The sequence below is a fragment of the Myxine glutinosa genome, chromosome 1 (assembly GCF_964187855.1).
Source record: "Myxine glutinosa chromosome 1, kmMyxGlut1.1, whole genome shotgun sequence".
In the NCBI taxonomy this organism is placed as follows: domain Eukaryota; kingdom Metazoa; phylum Chordata; class Myxini; order Myxiniformes; family Myxinidae; genus Myxine; species Myxine glutinosa.
Genome location: NC_136261.1, coordinates 289552841 through 289571959, shown reverse-complemented (window position 1 = coordinate 289571959; position 19119 = coordinate 289552841). Strand labels below are relative to the sequence as shown.

The 19119-nt window shown below is 46.1% G+C and overlaps 1 protein-coding gene across 2 annotated transcripts in view; it reads left to right on the top strand.

Annotated features, from left to right (window-relative positions):
- Window positions 1-19119, top strand: part of CCDC77 (coiled-coil domain containing 77) — a 104123-nt gene that overhangs the window by 62719 nt on the left and 22285 nt on the right. For both annotated transcript variants that reach the window (XM_068134293.2, XM_068134302.2), the window contains 2 exons: window positions 744-963; window positions 5351-5476. In XM_068134293.2, coding sequence (XP_067990394.1) covers window positions 744-963; window positions 5351-5476 — 346 coding nt within the window. The remainder of the gene's footprint in view (window positions 1-743; window positions 964-5350; window positions 5477-19119) is intronic.

The window sequence follows — 19119 nt, the reverse complement described above, 5'->3', positions numbered from 1 at the left end:
TGGCTTTCGTTTTCTTTTCTGAACTATTTATTTAACATACCTAAGGCAGAATGTATCGGTGGGCTGCTACTTTTCTGGGCATTGGATGATATCAAGTGCAGGTGCAATTTGAGCCAAACATGGTGTTTATTCCCAGCTTAAGATAGTTGTTATACCTGTTGATACTGCCTGAGAAGGCTTGAATGCAATGATGCAAATTTCTATGTTAAGTCTTGTATTTTCAGCGTCAAAGGTTGCCCACCTGTGATCTGTTTCGGAATAGGTGTATCTGACACCGCTGTGCAGTAGCTTATACTATCGTGCCCAAATTTCTTTAAATGGACATCTTATTTGAGTTTCTATAAATAAATTTAAAAAACTTTTTATTTTTATTTAAAAAAATTCTTTGCTTTTTGTAAAAAAAAAATTATGATCACTGAAATGTATCTTTACCTTTGGATGTACAAAATGTCCTTGCTGATTTTCATCATCATAGAGCATAGACTGTAAGGTGTGAGGATGTTAAGAAATTCCAAGCATTCAGAATGCAAACTTTTGAATTAACTTAATATCTTAACTTGACAACTTTCAAATCTAACATGTATCTGGTACCAGTATACAGGGTGACGTTCCATTTGAAGAGTTCTCAGGTGCATGAAGCACAAGTGCGTTGTTGAACAATCTTGTTGACAGTTTAAGGATGAAAATGATAAAATCATCATTGACCTTGTTGCCTCATATTATTTGGTTGTTTTTTTTTCCAGATTGGAGCGCACTCAAACACTGCTACACGAGAGTAATGCGGAAATCCTACGATTAAAGCGGGAATCATGTACACAGGAGCATTGCTGGATTTCAGAAAAAGATGCTCTCCTAAGCAAGCTGGATGTCCTTCATGGAGAGCTTAGTACCCAGAAAATGGTGGGATCGCGACAACCATTGAACCAGGAAGCTACCAGCTTGAGGCTTCAACGAAAAATTGAGGTTTCATCATTCACTTTGAAATGAAACAAAAACCAAATTTGCATTGGAGTCATCAGAAGGAACCAAAAAAAAAAAAGGTAAAAAGCAAAGATGGAGTCGTCAGGATGAACCAGAAGAAGTAAAGAGCAAAGATTGAGTCATCAGGAGGAACCTGGATAGAATTCGGGTTTCAGCTGCTACTCCTCTACCCTCAAACCCATCCAAGAGCAGCCAAGTTAACCTTCCAGGAAAAAAAAATATTCTGCAAGAATTCACTTCTCCGAAGACAGACAGACAGAGACAGATCGATAGATAAAGAAAGGGAGAAATAAAGAAGAAGCAAGAATTAGAATGAATAAAGAGAAATATGAAAAAGTAGAAATAAATGTGAAAGGAACAAAGTGTAGCGGCTGCCGCTGGGTTTTCACAATCGCCTTGCACCTATCAAGGACGCGGAGCGATCACCATGCCGGGCTCGTCCAGGACGCCCGGGCAGGCCCGCGCTCAACTTGCCAGGCCTCGGTCGGGACGCCCGGGCATGCCCGGGCAGGCTCGCCCTCAACTTGCCAGGCCGCAGCCAGGACGCTGGGCCACGCCCCCTGGCGCCGGGCCTGGGCAAACCCCCTGGGTTAATCGATATATATTGCTGCCCGATAAACGGGTTTTCAGAGTGCCTGAGTGTTTGATTTCATTAAAGCAACTCGGATGAATTCTAGCTTTTTGTCGCGTCCATTCTTCCGATCGACGTGGGAGCCCCAGCTCCTTCATTATCACGTCGAGGTCACCAATGAAGGAGCTGGGGCTCCCACGTCGATCGGAAGAATGGACGCGACAAAAAGCTAGAATTCATCCGAGTTGCTTTAATGAAATCAAACACTCAGGCACTCTGAAAACCCGTTTATCGGGCAGCAATATATATCGATTAACCCAGGGGGTTTGCCCAGGCCCGGCGCCAGGGGGCGTGGCCCAGCGTCCTGGCTGCGGCCTGGCAAGTTGAGGGCGAGCCTGCCCGGGCGTCCCGACCGAGGCCTGGCAAGTTGAGCGCGGGCCTGCCCGGGCGTCCTGGACGAGCCCGGCATGGTGATCGCTCCGCGTCCTTGATAGGTGCAAGGCGATTGTGAAAACCCAGCGGCAGCCGCTACAAAAGATTCCTAACTCCTAGCCTTAGCTCCTTCCCTTAACTCCAAGCCCCAATTCCTATCCCGAGCTCCTAGCCCTAGAAAGATGTTGGGAAGAACCCGGATAGATAGATTTCAACTTATTTCAACCCAGATAGATGACCTATTTCTATTGTGGATGAATAGTATGTGCTGTATAATGCTTAAGCAGTAGCATCAATGTGACATCAACCAGTTCTGCATCAAGAGCAATGATCAATACACGTGCAGCATTTCTGTCTTGTACCTCTGTATCAATCTTACGACTTTGTCTTGCAAGCAGTATATGTGCGAGCTCCACAATGAGACGAAGGCTTATGGAGGAGCTGGATGGATTTGAGGGTAGAGGAGTAGCAGCAGAAACCTGAATCATGTACAGGTTCCTCTTTATGGCTCTTTGTTTTTTGGGGGGGTTTTTTGTAGACATAGTTGAGGCTCTTGGAAGAGCTCTTACATTGAATGGATCAGGATGGAACAGACAAAAACAGGATGCAAAACATGCATGGACAAGATGGACACAGAAGGAAACTCCATGGAGGGAAAACGGTAAAATTGGAGGAGGAGGGATTTGGGTGTACTAACAAGGATATAAACAATCATGGTTTTCGATTGGCAACAATCTGAGTGTGGTGAACAGCTATCTTGAACAGCTCTTAACTTTTTCGGGTTCCCTCTGATGACTCCAATGCAATATTTAGTCTTCCATTTGATTTACAGTCACGTTAAAAAGTAAGTACACCCCATTTAAAGTTTTGACTTTTTCAACATATTTCAACATACAGCTATTTGATCTTCATTTCAACAATATTGACAGATAAAGGTGATATAATATAACAAATATCATGAAACATTTACATTTTGTAGTCCATTGTATAATTTAAATAAACATAAATGCAAATTCCGCATGTGGAAAAAGTAAGTACACCCTACATTTATCACTACTTCAAATACCTAAAATTTGAATCAGGTGCACCAGCTCAGGTGCAAATGATTAGAACTTCTTTGGGTAGGATCTTGGAGGAACCTGTTTTATTTAAACCTCAGACATTTAGTTTGGTTTTCTCTTTGTTGTTGAAGTGTGCGGCGTCACCATGCTTAGATCAAAAGAGCTCTCTGAGGCCTTCAGAAAGAAGGTTATAGATGCCTACGAGTCTGAGAAGAGATTTAAAAAGATCTCCAAACAATTTGAAATCAATCATTCGACTGTCCGGAAGATCATCTACAAGTGGAGAAGATTCCAAACAACTGCCAACTTGTTCAGACCAGGCCGCCCCAGCAAGTTCAGCCCGAGACCAGACCGCAAGATGCTGAAAGAAGTCTCTAAGAACCCCAGAATGTCATCACGGGACTTACATGTAGCTCTTGCCACAGGTAGCTCTTGCCACTGTTGATGTCAAAGTGCACGAGTCTACCATTAGAAAGAGGGTGCACAAATTTGATCTACCTGGGAGGTGTGCCAGGAGGAAACGTTTGTTGTCCAGAAAGTACATCAGGGCAAGACTAAAGTTTGCCAATGAACACCTAGGCAAAGACCAGCACTTCTGGAGCAATGTGCTCTGGACAGATGAGTCAAAGGTTGAGCTATTTGGCCACAGTACCAGAAGACATGTTTGGCGAAAACCAAAGACAGCATTTGACCAGAAGAACCTGATACCAACTGTAAAGCATGGTGGTGGAAATATTATGGTTTGGGGCAGCTTTGCTGCATCAGGGCCTGGGCAGCTCACCATCATAGAATCCACGATGAATTCTTCATTGTACCAGAGGGTGCTTGAGGATAATGTGAGGCCATCTGTCGGAAAGTTGAAGCTCAACTGAAGGTGGACCTTGCAACATGACAATGACCCTAAACATACCAGTAAATCCACCAAGGAATGGCTGAAAAGAAAGAAATGGAGGGTTCTGGAATGGCCAAGTCAAAGCCCGGATCTAAATCCCATCGAGATGTTGTGGGGGGATTTGAAATGAGCTGTGCATGCAAGAAACCCCTCAAACATCACACAACTGAAAGAATTCTGCATGGAGGAGTGGGCAAAAATTTCTCCCAGTCGATGTCAGAGACTGGTAGACAGTTATAAGAAACGCCAACTTGAGGTTGTTTCTGTCAAAGGGGGCAATACCACCTATTAGAGCCAAGGGTGTACTTACTTTTTCCACATGCGAAATTTGCATTTATGTTTATTTAAATTATACAATGGACTACAAAATGTAAATGTTTCATGATATTTGTTATATTATATCACCTTTATCTGTCAATATTGTTGGAATGAAGATCAAATCGCTGTATGTTGAAATATGTTGAAAAAGTCAAAACTTTACATGGGGTGTACTTACTTTTTCACGTGACTATGTTTGTACCTGTACCTGTTCCTGATGCTGTGTGTTGTGTGTTTCTCCACTGACGGACCTCTGCTAGCTTGTATCTGCTGCTGTGTTTGAGTCCGAGGAGTAACTGCTGAAATCTATCTCTCCAGGTTCTTCCAAAAGTCTTTGTTGCTTCTTCCTTCCAAGCTTCTTTATACTTCTTTTTTTTTACATTTCTCTTTATTCATTCTAATTCTTGCTTTTTCTTTTATCTATTTTACTCTTTATTTCTCTTCTTTGTCCATCTGTCTGAGTAGTCAATTATTGCAGAATTTTTTCAAAAGGTTCACTTGGCTGCGTCTGGATGTGTTTGAGAGTTGTGGAGTAGCAGCTGAAACGCGATTCCTATCCAGGTTCCTCCTGATTACTCCATCTTTGCTCATTACTTATTCCGGTTCCTTCTGATGAATCGAATGCAGTATTTGGTGTTGTGTTTGATTGTATCAGTTTGAAATAAATACAAATTGCGAATGGAGCATCATCTTGCTTACAAACTAAAACAGAGGTTGGAATCAACTTTATAAATCAATCCCTTTTTATTTGTTACTTGGTTGGTTTGTTCCTTTTCTGTTTCATCCATGCTTTCCCCTTCCTCTTGTAACTTTGTTTCATTCAGTTTGTGTGCAGCTTGTTCACCCCACATGTGGCCTTATCCCCCTCCCCAAGATCTTACTCTGACTCTCACATTTATTCTGTTATTGTGTTCCCTTCCTTTCTGCTCAAACCCTTCCACAAGCCTCGATCATGTATACAAGACTTTTTTTCCTCTGCTTCTTTTTTGTTTTAACTTTCCCTGGAGGAAGAAATGTTTGATTAAAAACTTTTGGACCTAATTGGATGTCCATATTTGCTTACACTATTACAAGTTGTGATGTATGTGTTCACAGCAAGTCAAGTGTAACTTGGCGCAGGCCCGTGAGTTGGCAAGCAAGTACAGGGAGCAGTGTATTGGACTGGAGGAGGAAGTGGCACATCTTCATGAAGAGCGCGAGGTTGCCAAGGAAGTATTTAAGGTAAACATTTTCTGAGTTTTAGCAAGAATGACCACACTGTGGTGACAACCTGTGACAAATTCAAGTAACAGGCCATTTGGGAAATGCACATTTAAAGCACTCTTAAAAGATGAACAGCATGATTGGGAAACGCACTTAATGCTCTATCAAAAAAATTAACTCAACACCTCCCATCCATGTCACCTTCCTCCATGGTTATATCAGAACGAGCCAATTTGTCACATGGTCACCGATTGTTTAACCCTCGTATGGAGTCATTTAAAAATTACATGACGCAAAAATTTTTAGGGAGGTGCGTACCGTGCATGTTGATGGGCTTTATTAAACCGACCAATAATATTTTATTCGGCATATGATTAGATTTTTCAGGGTCCCTCATCATGACACTCAAACAAAACAAAGCTAATTGAAATCGAGAGCAACAAACCCAAGCAGTGTATAATCAGCAGAGGCCTACAGGCCTGATGTCTTAAGCCCACCAGCAAACTAAGATGGTGGCCATATTATTTTGTCTGGGTGCCATGGTAGGTGGAGTCAATCGACAAATGTGGGTGGTGTACAATACACTGCTCCCTGTACATCCGACCAATGGGTGCACATTTCAAAAATCGACCCAACACGAATCACAACAGCAACAACAATCAGGCGGAGCTCTTGTAGACATGCGACACGTCACCGGTCACAATATATATTTGGAAAAAAAACAACTATTTCCAACTCGGTATTTACTACTTCTAATTGCAATATGGAATGCATTAACTTGTTAGTCTCTTCATTCAAACATCCTTCACATGACTATCATAAAGTGGCTCTTTAAGACCAATATGATTCGGCAGCATTATGTGAGGGATACGTGACCATTCACTATTGAAGTGCGTTTGGTGAAAAGCCCAAAACAGACCAGAAACTCATAAGAGCAATAACATTTGATGTTTTTTTACAACATTATATAATTTTATGATATCACAACAACAAACAACAACAACAGGCATTTTGAGGCCATTTTCCCTGCGAGAGCGGGGGTTAGCCTTGCGGGCCCCATGACAATCTTCTCCATTTTGCCCTATTTTCTACATCTCCCCTTGTTAACCCCCATGCCCGCGTTTCTTCTTCCACCACCTTTAGCCAAGTCTTTCTCGGTCTTCCCCGTCCTCGACTGCCTTCTACATTCATTTCCATCACTCTTCTCAACCAGTCACTTTCATCCTTCCTCAACACATGACTTGCACATTTCTCAACCTGTTTGGTCCATCTCAACCTGTTTCTCTTCACGGCATCCATCACAGGCTCCATTCCCATCATCTTTCGCCATTTGTCTTCCTCTCTCTCAACGATACTCCACACATCCACCGAACCATTCGCATTTCCACCCTTTCCAGCCTTCGTTGTTGCTCTACGTTCATTACCCATGTCTCGCTCCCATAAATCATAATACTTCTCACACATGCCACATACACCTTTCCCTTCAGCTTCAACGACACTCGCCTCCTCGTCAGCACGCCACTCAGTTCCCGAAACTTCTTCCATGCACATCTCACTCTAGCAACCGTTGCCGAGTCTGATCCACCTCCATTCAGCATGTCTCCTAGGTAACAAAATGTTTTCACACCTTCCAGCTTCATGCCGTCTCCAAGATCCAACTCAACATTTCCTCCATCTGCAGCTCCCTCTGTGCACACCTTACACTTGAATGTAGCTGCCACACTGGTTAATGACCTTCTCAGACCACTACATTTTTGATGAACCCACTCAGCGCACATTGTACATTGAATGGAGTTCACTCTGACACCCTTCCTGCACACGGCAACTTCCCAGTTCTTTCCACCTCACCACATGCTTTACCACTTGCCATCACCTTCGTTTTTCCGATATTCACCTTCAGACCTTTTGTCTCCATACATTCCTTCCACTTGTTCATCTTCTCCTTCAGTCCATCCATACTTTCCGCAATCAACACCAGATCATCTGCACACAACAACTCCCACGGTAAACCCTCCTTTACATTCCGAGCCAGCACCATCACAGCTACAAATAGTAGTGGACTTAGTATTGTCCCCTGATTCACTCCCACCTTCACCTCAAACTCACCACTGTTCCCATCCTTCGTCCTTACAGCTGTGCATAACGTAACGTAACATAAACGTAACAATATACATACATTTTAGTGCTGGGCGATAATCGTGCTTTACATTCACTATCGGTAATTATCACAATAGCTGCTGCACATGTGCAGTCGGTAAAATGCGCCTTGAACCCGGATATTGATGGTGTATTGACTTTTTAGCAGTTAGTGTGTTTAGTTTCTCTCAAAAGATATACCCGTATTAAATGCTGCTCCATAAAATAAAGAAGGTGATATAATATGGAATGTATATTCTCCAAGATGTAATGTAAATGGTATTTCAATAAACATTCAAACAAACAACCAATTAATCAAGGCGCTGAAAGTGCCGCCGCCCGCCGGTGTCAATCACCGATCAATTGGTTTGAGTTCGCTTTGTCTGTGCGTGAAGTTAAGCACTCGAAGCAAAATCATGTCAAAGATGGAGAAGGTGAGCATACACGGTGTGCAGAGTTTTGACATTGAGGACAAGGACAAACAGGAAGTCTCATTCTTCTCTCCTCGTCGTTCTCGTTGGACCGATCGATCAGGAACCGGCATTGTCGTGTTTCCTTCATTTATTTGTTTATTGCATTTTTGACACACCATGGGATTGCTTGGGATTTATTATTCGCAAAGTTCAACATCAAAGTTGCTGTTCTTTACCGACCATTATTATCCCACCTTGTGTGGTCGGCCGGGGAGGCGGAAGCTTGGCTCAAGTCACTCAGGTAACCAGCTGGCCAGGCCTGACATTCGCCTAGTTGGGGCAGGAATTTGGAATTTGGCCATGGTGCCGCCATACTCGCCTACTCTTTGCCAGGGACATCATGGGATCTTTAACGTCCACATACGAATTCCAGCTGACTAAACACCCAGTTTATCATCCATCCGAGGGACAGCACACATTGATGAATCACCTTGCCTGTGAAATAACGGGATGAGAGTTTGTAGCTGGGTCGGGATTCAAACCGAGGTGAGACAGCTTAGAGGCAAGTGTGCGTACCTCAAGGCCATCCTGTCAGCTCGGGAAGTTCAACATCAAACCGTAATTTTAAATGCCCGAAGAGTGAAGATAGTCATATATGACTTTCTTCACAAATGGTGTTCCATTAGCAAGCCACTTGCTTGGTGTGTTCCATTAGCAAGCTGATTGCTTGGTGTGTTCCATTGGCAATCAGTTTGCTATCGCTTGCCAAGTCAGATAATCCATATTAACCACTTTGCAAACTGCTCGTCCAGTCACTCAGCAAAGGAGCAAAGCATTCTGGTCCAGACAAAATGAGGTTTGACTTAAAACAAATTGCAACAGGATTATGAAATAGAGCACGAACACAGGTAACTCGATGGCTATTCAGTTTGTTTTTAAGTGGATTGTTATTGTATACCACATGGTTCTCAAGGCACTAATTACGTTATTAGTCCCCATTGGACTTGGTCTGAAATAGGGGCTGATTGATTTGGTCTCGTGCGTCCTCAACCATTTCTCGGACATGCATTTGCCGATGCTGTTCAAACTTGGCACACATATAATGAATGGTACTTTACATATGCACGTAATTTTTTTCGAGATCAGATCCAAGATGGCCGACTGGCGGCCATCTTGTTACTTAAATGTGTCCCCATCCATTTCTCAGACATGCATGGACTGATTTTCTTCAAACTTGGCAAAAAGACAATACATGAGTGTGCATATGCAGATTTAATTTTGTTTCGTCATCTGACCAAAGATGGCCGACTGACAGCTTTTAACTCGGTACAGCAGAATTGCCAAAACCACAGTGCTATAGTCGTGATAATGAGGTCCATTATCATGATATATGCTTTTCCATCATCGCCCAGGCATTACACACACACACACACACACACACACACACACACACACACACACACATACACACACACACACATTGCGGATCTCGAGGTCGTCGACGTACTGGGGGGGGGGGGGGGGTTAAGCCCTGCTCCCCCTCGAGCTCGAGTCCATCAGGCCGCCACCCACACTACACTCGTGGGGGACGGATTGCGAAGCAATTCCAGCCACCGAGCCTGCAGCTACGCGCGGAAGGGTTAACGGTCATGACCCGAGTACCTCCAACACACGCAGCCGTGAGAACAGGGGCTGAACCTCGCACGAGTCACGCTGGTATTTAACGCCCGAGCGGTTGTGCGTCGCGTAACTCGTGCCGTTAACACTATGGAACCCGATCGAGCGGTTTTAATTCGTGCAATGCTAGGTCAATGGGGAAAGGACGATGACGGCCAGGTTGGAAACGAACCACAGGATTTATTCACAAATGTACAGTATTCATAGAAAAGGGACACAGCGAAGAATCTTAACGGCCTTACTTACTTTCCCAGACAAGGGCCCTCAGACTCGTTCGGGGAAGGGGAGGAAAAGGGGAATGCGCACAAAGCGCGGCCGCTTGGTGCAGTTCGCCTGGACGGGCTCGTTTGGTGGATACCCCCAAGGATGTTTGCGGCAGGGGCGCCGATCAGTCGTGCACGCAGCAGGAATCCGAGGAGCGTATCTCAAGGTCAGCGAGGCAAAAGTGCACATATATTCAGGAAGTCCAGGAAGGGAGAGCGACGCGGCAGAGAGAGCGAGAACGGGGGTCCGGGCCGGGTTTTATAGCCCCCCTGGAGCCCTCCTCAAATGTTCCACGGGCCTCCATTGGCCGCCTGGGGTCACGTGTCGTGACAGCCCCTTATTGGTCACCCTCGGCCACTCCCTTCAGCCTCTATTGGCTGTAAACTATTGGCTATTCCCTCTAGCTCCCATTGGCTGTTCGCTGCTTACCGGCCACGCCCTCCAGCTCCTCCCTCGGGCCTGCAAGGCTTGTCCTAGGCCCATGACAGGGCATTTCAGGCTGCAATGAGGCCTACCATTACTCTACCTGCCTCAACGCATACTAACACTGGGAAGGAGACTATACTTCACATTTAATAAGAAATAACTAATTAAGCGAGGCTACGTGTTGTGGTGTAACTAACTATGGGGGGTTGCCTTTATTTACAAAACCGCAACAATCTCTATATATAAAGGAGGAGTGTCTGTCTGTCTTGATGTCCGCTTATAACTCAAGAACTACACATCGGAGAAAAGTTTTAGACACAGATTCGGAATCAGCATAAAATCCCGGTGGTTATAGGCGACTTTTTATTTTAATATCAATGGTTTAAAAAACCGCGCCAGCTGCAATTCCGTGGTGTAGTTTGTGGCGGCGCTATTGCCCCTTTCCGATCCCATGATGCATTGCGGTTCCGATTCGCGATGAGGTCTATGCGCCATCACCGACACTTTTCCACCTTTTCCATACCTTTTAATCAGATTTACCTTATCGTCCATCGTAACCACATTACGCTTGGAAACACTAGCATTATCCTTCTTCGGACCCATGGCTAACACAGAGTAAAGGAATACTGTACGTCGCCTCTGTTGTGAATGCGAAGCAGCGGTTGCGCGTACATACAGTATACTGTACGTACATATTTATATATTTTTAATGTGCTTTTTATTGTATTTTAAATTGTTTTTTAGCTTCTTTTATTGTTAATTTATGTACTATTTTATTTATTTTAAATATATCTTTAAGGAAAACAAATGTTTACATGTCCGTAGGAGTGACGTAAAGTCGCACATAATGACAAAATGAGCGCCATTTTTTCGTGCCAAGAACGAATAAACAGTTGTTTTTTTAGTTGAGATTTTATTCGAATTCAAATTTCATTAAATTCCAACTGTTGGAAACAATAATTATTTCAACTGTTGGAAATATTTTTTTGGTTAACCAACGACGGTCGATTTAATCTCGACCTTCCCCAAATGCGGAAGAGTGCGGCGCTGCAGGAGCGCAGGTGAAACCCAGGAAATGCACGTTTGTGTTCACAGTGGAAATGCCCATGGACGGCATCGTGGTTAACGGCATCGTGGTTAACGGCATCATGGTTAACGGCATCGTGGTTAACGGCATCGTGGTTAACGGCATTGCTACAAATTCCTTCTGGGAATCTGACCCAAGCCACAATCTCCCAAACCCATATCCGTGCAAGTCCTTCTCACCCAGACACGGTAATGACGAACGTACCCTCCGACCCGACCCTCATCCTGCTTCCAGGCCCTGGGCTCCTCTGGCTTTGCCGATTGTGAGAGTCCAAAGCTTTTTAGCTCCAGTCAGAGCTGACTTCAAATTCTGCAAATGCTGCAAATTCTGCCATTTCAATCGTTGTGGGACGGGTCGGGTGTTGTGGGACGGGTCGGGTGTTGTGGGACGGGTCGGGTGTTGTGGGACGGGTCGGGTGTTGTGGGACGGGTCGGGTGTTGTGGGACGGGTCGGGTGTTGTGGGACGGGTCGGGTGTTGTGGGACGGGTCGGGTGTTGTGGGACTGGTCGGGTGTTGTGGGACTGGTCGGGTGTTGTGGGACTGGTCGGGTGTTGTGGGACGGGTCGGGTGTTGTGGGACGGGTCGGGTGTTGTGGAACTGGTCGGGTGTTGTGGGACGGGTCGGGTACTGTGGGACGGGTCGGGTACTGTGGGACGGGTCGGGTACTGTGGGACGGGTCGGGTACTGTGGGACGGGTCGGGTGTTGTGGGACGGGTCGGGTGTTGTGGGACGGGTCGGGTGTTGTGGGACGGGTCGGGTGTTGTGGGACGGGTCGGGTGTTGTGGGACGGGTCGGGTGTTGTGGGACGGGTCGGGTGTTGTGGGACGGGTCGGGTGTTGTGGGACGGGTCGGGTGTTGTGGGACGGGTCGGGTGTTGTGGGACGGGTCGGGTACTGTGGGACGGGTCGGGTACTGTGGGACGGGTCGGGTACTGTGGGACGGGTCGGGTACTGTGGGACGGGTCGGGTACTGTGGGACGGGTCGGGTGTTGTGGGACGGCTCGGGTACTGTGGGACAGGTCGGGTATTGTGGGACGGGTGATGTTGAAGCGATCGTCCGAACGATGTTGTATCGAGACCAGAATCCCGCTCAGTTGACAGTCACACTGCCAAAGATAGGCAAAAGTGTCCTCAAGAGGCGGATGAGAAATCACACCTTCGGGTATGGACGTTCAACGGCTCCCAATCGACGAACCGCAAATTCCCACTCAAAATCCACGTTACACACACACACCAGATTAACGTCTGGATGGTTGTGAAAATGGTTGAAGCGAGGTGAAGAACCTGGAGCGATGCGAAATCAGGCGCGAGACAAAACGGCCAACGGTCCGTTCTCGAGACGTAACGGCACTCTTGTGATTCTCTTCGGAATCGACCGCAAAACCTGTCAGGCAGGTTTATCTGTCACAGCGATAACAACTTTGTCGCAGGAATCCCTTTCCCAGGAAACCCCAAAGTTAACCAGAAATGTATACCAAGAGGTTTTGAGAAATTGAAAATTGACAAAACGTCATGTAGGCAATGTACTGTGATATTGCTCTAAAATATACATGTTCTTTTCATCATATATTTGTCTAATTCTTATTCAACCCAGGCGAAGCCGGGTACCTCAGCTAGTATATATATATATATACAGTCACGTGAAAAAGTAAGTACACCCCATGTAAAGTTTTGACTTTTTCAACATATTTCAACATACAGCCATTTGATCTTCATTTCAACAATATTGACAGATGAGATAATGGTGATATAATACAACAAACATCATGAAACATTTACATTTTGTAGTCCATCGTATAATTTAAAGAAACATTAATGTAAATTTCGCATGTGGAAAAAGTAAGTACACCCCTACATTTATCACTACTTCAAATACCTAAAATTAGAATCAGGTGCACCAGCTCAGGTGCATATGATTAGAACATCGTTGGAGAAGATCTTGGAGGAACCTGTCTTACTTAAACCTCAGACATTTCGTTTGGTTTGCTCTTTGTTGTTGGAAGTGTGCGGCGTCACCATGCCTCAATCAAAAGAGCCATCTGAGGCCTTCAGAAAGAAGGTTATAGATGCCTACGAGTCTGTGAAGGGATTTAAAAAGATCTCCAAACAATTTGAAATCAATCATTCGACTGTCCGGAAGATCATCTACAAGTGGAGAAGATTCCAAACAACTGCCAACTTGTTCAGGTCAGGCCGCCCCAGCAAGTTCAGCCCGAGAGCAGACCGCAAGATGCTGAAAGAAGTCTCCAAGAATCCCAGAATGTCATCATGGGACCTACAGGTAGCTCTTGCCACTGTTGATGTCAAAGTGCACGAGTCTACCATGAGAAAGAGGCTGCACAAATTTGATCTACATGGGAGGTGTGCCAGGAGGAAACCTTTGCTGTCCAGAAAGAACATCAGGGCAAGACTAAAGTTTGCCAATGAACACCTTGGCAAAGACCAGCACTTTTTTTTTTTTCTTTTTTTTTTTTTTTTTGTATACAAGATCGAAAGATCGTGAAAGAGCGAACATTAATTACACAGAAAGACAAACCGACACATAAAACATATAACATAGGGAGCGGTAGACAAGATGGGGAGAGAGGTGGAAGCACACAAACACAACATTTGAGAGCAGGGACCGAGAGACATGGAGACATCGAGAGATCTGAGAGAGGGCGAGGGCTTTGGGGGGGGGGGGGGGGAAGGGGGCAGTGGGAGAGGTATAAAACATATGGACGCTGCCAGGACTTCCAGGAAAGAAGTTGGAATTTCAAACAAGGTGGATCTGGGGTGAATTAGCGGGGGTAGAAAAGATCAAGGTTTTGGATGGGGGAAGATAAGAGATGGTGGTGAACAGCTGTTTTAAAGACCTGGAGGGAAGAGTGGGATTGAAGGGAGTGAGGGAGTTTGTTCCAGAGGCGGGAGAAAAGAGGAATGAAAGAGTGAAGGTGAGCGGAGAGCCGAGATTTCGGCAGTTTAACCATCAGAGGGTTGCTGGCAGATCTTGTGCGACCTGTAGGAATATTTGGGGGACAGAGCACAGAGAGAGCTGGGGGTGCAAGGCCGGAGAGGAGTCGGTAGAAGACAGAAAGACCACCTACCTGCCTGTGGTGAGTGAGTGAAAGGCCCTCAGAGATAGCTTCATCGCGGGAGATTCCAATAATTCTGAAAGCTTTGGTTTCAACAGCGTGAAGCCGAGCTAGGTGTGAGGCAGGAGCACCGGCCCATAGGGGAGAACAGTATTCCATTGAGCTGCGGATGAAAGCCTTGTATGTGGTGAGGAGCTCAGGTGTGCCGAGGAAGGACTTCGCACGACGGAGGATGCCCAGTCGGCGACTGGCTTTGGAGGCCAGCTTGGAAATGTGGTTTTCCCAAGAAAGATCATGGCAGATAGTGAGACCCAAAATCTTGAGCGACAGAACTTCTTGGAGAGGATTGTTGAGAAAGTAGATGGGAGGGTTGTCCAGTCGATCTTTTCGGAGAGACATAGTAAGAGTGTGAGATTTGTCAGGATTGAAAGACATGTTCCACTTGTTTGACCAGTCTGTGATTTTGTCCAGGTCTTCAGAGAGTGAGGAGGCAGCAGACTGCCGATCTGAGGGAAGAGGAATGGAGCGGCAGAGAGTGGAGTCATCAGCAAAGAGATAGAGAGGATTTTCGAGAGAGTCAGAGAGATCATTGATGAAGACCAGAAAAAGCACGGGGCCCAGAACACTGCCTTGGGGAACTCCAGCCTGAACAGGAAGAGGAGATGAGAGAAACCCATTCAGGGCCACACGTTGACGACGACTAGAGAGGAAGTCCGCCAGCCATGCGTGGAGATTTCCATGGATACCAAAGGAGGAGAGTTTGGTGAGCAGAGCGGGGTGCCAGACCGTGTCGAAGGCACGTGATATGTCGAGGGAGACAGCTCTAATTTCCTGTTTGGCATTGAGGACCTCCATCCATTGTTGAGACAGCAGAAGCAGCATGTCCAGAGTAGAGTGACCTGGTCTGAAACCAAATTGATGATCAGAGATCAAGCCATTGGAGAAGAGGAAAGATTTCATATCAGAAGCAATGATGGATTCCATGACTTTGCTGATAATTGGGAGAAGGCTGATTGGTCTGTAGTTGCTAGGATCTGTTTTTGCACCTTTTTTGTGCAAAGCGGTGATGTTGGCTGATTTCCAAGCAGATGGCAGTTGACCTTGAGCAAAAGAGAGGGTGAAGAGAACAGAGAGAGGGTGAGATAGAGCAGCAGAGCAGGATTTTAGGACCCGTGGGCTGATGCCGTCGGGTCCAGTTGCAGAATCAGAGTCGAGGGTTGACAGAAACTTTTCCACCTTGTCAGGAGGAAAGGACACGGAGTCCAGGAGCAGCAGGGTACGACTGGGTATGGTGGGTACAGAGAGGGATGGGTTTGGGACACAAGATTTAGAGGCAAACACAGAGTTGAGGCATTCAGCTTTTTCACGTGCGGAGTCAGCTGTGTAGCCGTTTGAGGTAAGGGAGGGGATGGAGGGGGAACAAACACCAGAAACGGATTTGACCAGACGCCACCAGGATTTGGAAGAGGGAGACAGATAAGAGAGTTCGGTCTTGAGAACGGAGAGATATTGTTTCCTGGCTCTCCTGAGGGTGGACACACACTTGTTTCGGGCTTTGTGAAAGGAAATGAGATTTCCTTCCGTTGGATTTGCTTTCCAGGAGACGAAGGCAAGTTGTTTCTGGGCAACAGCCTCACCACAAGATTCCGTGTACCATGGACGGGAGGAGGGGTATGACAACTGAAGACGAGATGGGATAAATCTGTGCATGAGAGAGAGCAATTTACTTTGGAAGAATTCCCAGGATGAGTTGATGTCGGAGGTGGTAGAGATGGGAGACCAGTCCAGATGATTGATGGCTGCTTGAAGACCGTGCCAGTTGGCCTGAGTGAAATGCCAGACTCGTCGACGCTGAGCAGGCTCCCTGAGGATGGTCAGAGAGATGTCCACTTTAACAAGGACATGATCAGATGATCCGATCGGAGCAGAAGAAGAGCAGCAGACATTTTCAGGGAAGTTAGTCATAACCAAGTCCAGAAGAGAAGATGTTCCGTTGACTGAGATCCGGGTCGGGAAATTGACAGATTGTGTCAGTCCCAGTGAGTCGCAGAAGTCCTTTGCTGAGGAGCCATGGCTGGTGAGAGAGGTACCCACACCCAGCCAACTGGCATGATGACAGTTGAAATAACCACATATGAGGAAGAGAGAGTTGGGATGAGTAGATAGAAGTTGGTCCATATCATCAGACAGCGAGATGTAGATGGAGTCATCACTGTTTGGTGGACGGTACAACACACATATGAACAAGAGGTGGGAGCGAAGGGGAAGCCGTAGCCAGAGGTATTCCTGGGGGTGAGGTGGAGAGAGTGCAGTGCAGGGCGAGTGAGGAAGAGAGTTTTTGATAAAGATAGCAACCCCGCCTCCAGGACGAGGCTCAGGTCTATCATACCGGAGGAGGGAGTAGCCCGGGAGAGATACTATGGAATCAGAGACATCATAAAGGAGGAAAGTTTCTGTTAAGCAGATCACGTCTGGTTTGACAGAAGCAACCTGTATGGAGAGATCAGTTAAGTTTGAACGAAGGCCCCGGATGTTTGAGGTCCATACCGTTAATGAAGAGGAAGGGGGAGCATCAGATACAGAACAGGGGGAGGAGGGGTAGGGTAATATGTGGAAGAGGTGGAAGAGGTAGGGAGAGCTGTTGAAGGTGTGTCAGAGATTTCAGAATAGCTCGGAGAAAGGGAAGGATGGGGCGGACAAAAGGTTTGATAGTGATTGGGTGAGCCACAATGAGGTGTTATTTGAGGAGGGGGAAGAGCGAGGCAGAAGGTTGGGGGAGATGGAGGTGAGAGTTTGAAGGGGGAAGAAGCGGGGAGGACGCTTTGAGGAGGGGGAGTGAGAGGGGGGAAATTGAGAAGCAATGAGGGTGGGGAGATTTGAAGGGGAGGGGTGAGGAGGGAGTTTGGGAGGGAAGGGACAAGGGGAGGGATTTGAAAGGGATGGGATATGGGGGAGATTTGGAGGGGAGGGGTGAGGCAGGAGTCTAGGAGGGGAGGGGCGAGGGGGCGTCTTGGCGGGGAGGGGTGAGGGGGTAGTTTAGGAGGGAGGGGGCAAGGGGGGAGATTTGAAAGGGATGGGTGATGGGGAAGATTTGGAGGGGAGGGGTGATGGGGAAGATTTGGAGGGGAGGAGTTATGGGGAAGATTTGGAGGGGAGGGGTGAGATTGGATTTTTGAAAGTGTATGATTTATGGGAAACGAACATTTATTGCAAAATGAGTTTCTTGTGACCTTCGAGTTAAAAATACGGTTAAGGACGCTGGATGGAGGATGGAGTGCAGGAGAGTTTAGGGAATGTAGAAAAAAGGCACTATAGGAGATGGATATTTTTTTTGGGATGAATTGATTTGGTGAGCAAGTCGAAAGCAGCCTTTTAAAGAAGAAGAAGAAAAAGGTGTTATAAAATATGACGGAATACATAACTTGAGGGGAAAGTGTAAACATTGAAGGTTAATGAGTGAAAACTATCTGGGGAAATGGGGGAGAAACACGTGGTCGAAGAACGAACGAACGAATAAGAATGAATAAACGAATGAGAACAGAGAAGGAAATGTTTTTTTTTTTGTTTTTTTTTTTTGAGTTGAGATTTACACAAGGAAGTAGGCTATGGGTGAAAAGACTGGGAATACAGAGAACGAAAGTTATTGGATCACAAATGACGGACCACTGAGAGAAAAACAAAGCCTCAAGGTTGTACAGTGCACACTATACAAGGCCTTGCTCGCGACACGGCAAACAGACGATCAATTTATGAAAGATAAACACCGAGAAACAACCAAAGTTGCACACAATAACTTCACACACCGAAAGATAAATACAGTTTCGACAAAATACAATTGTGAACAGACTTAACTTCGAAAAACGTGGAGACCGTGTGGAGCTTCGAAAATCGCTGCCGCCGTCTCCAAGATCTCGCGAGATCTCCCACTCCCACTTCTGGAACAATGTGCTCTGGACAGATGAGTCGAAGGTAGAGCGATTTGGCCACAGTACCAGAAGACATGTTTGGCGAAAACCAAAGACAGCATTTGACCACAAGAACCTGATACCAACTGAAAAGCATGGTGGTGGAAATATTATGGTTTGGGGCAGCTTTGCTGCATCAGGGCCTGGGCAGCTCACCATCATAGAATCCACTATGAATTCTTCATTGTACCAGAGGGTGCTTGAGGATAATGTGAGGCCATCTGTCGGAAAGTTGAAGCTCAACCGAAGGTGGACTTTGCAACATGACAATGACCCAAAACATACCAGTAAATCCACCAAGGAATGGCTGAAAAGAAAGAAATGGAGGGTTCTGGAATGGCCAAGTCAAAGCCCGGATCTAAATCCCATCGAGATGGTGTGGGGGGGATTTGAAACGAGTTGTGCATGCCAGAAACCCCTCAAACATCGCACAGCTGAAAGAATTCTGCATGGAGGAGTGGGCAAAAATTTCTCCCAGTCCATGTCAGAGACTGGGAGACAGTTATAAGAACCACCTACTTGAGGTTGTTTCTGCCAAAGGGGGCAATACCACCTATTAGAGCCAAGGGTGTACTTCCTTTTTCCACATGCGAAATTTGCATTTATGTTTATTTAAATTA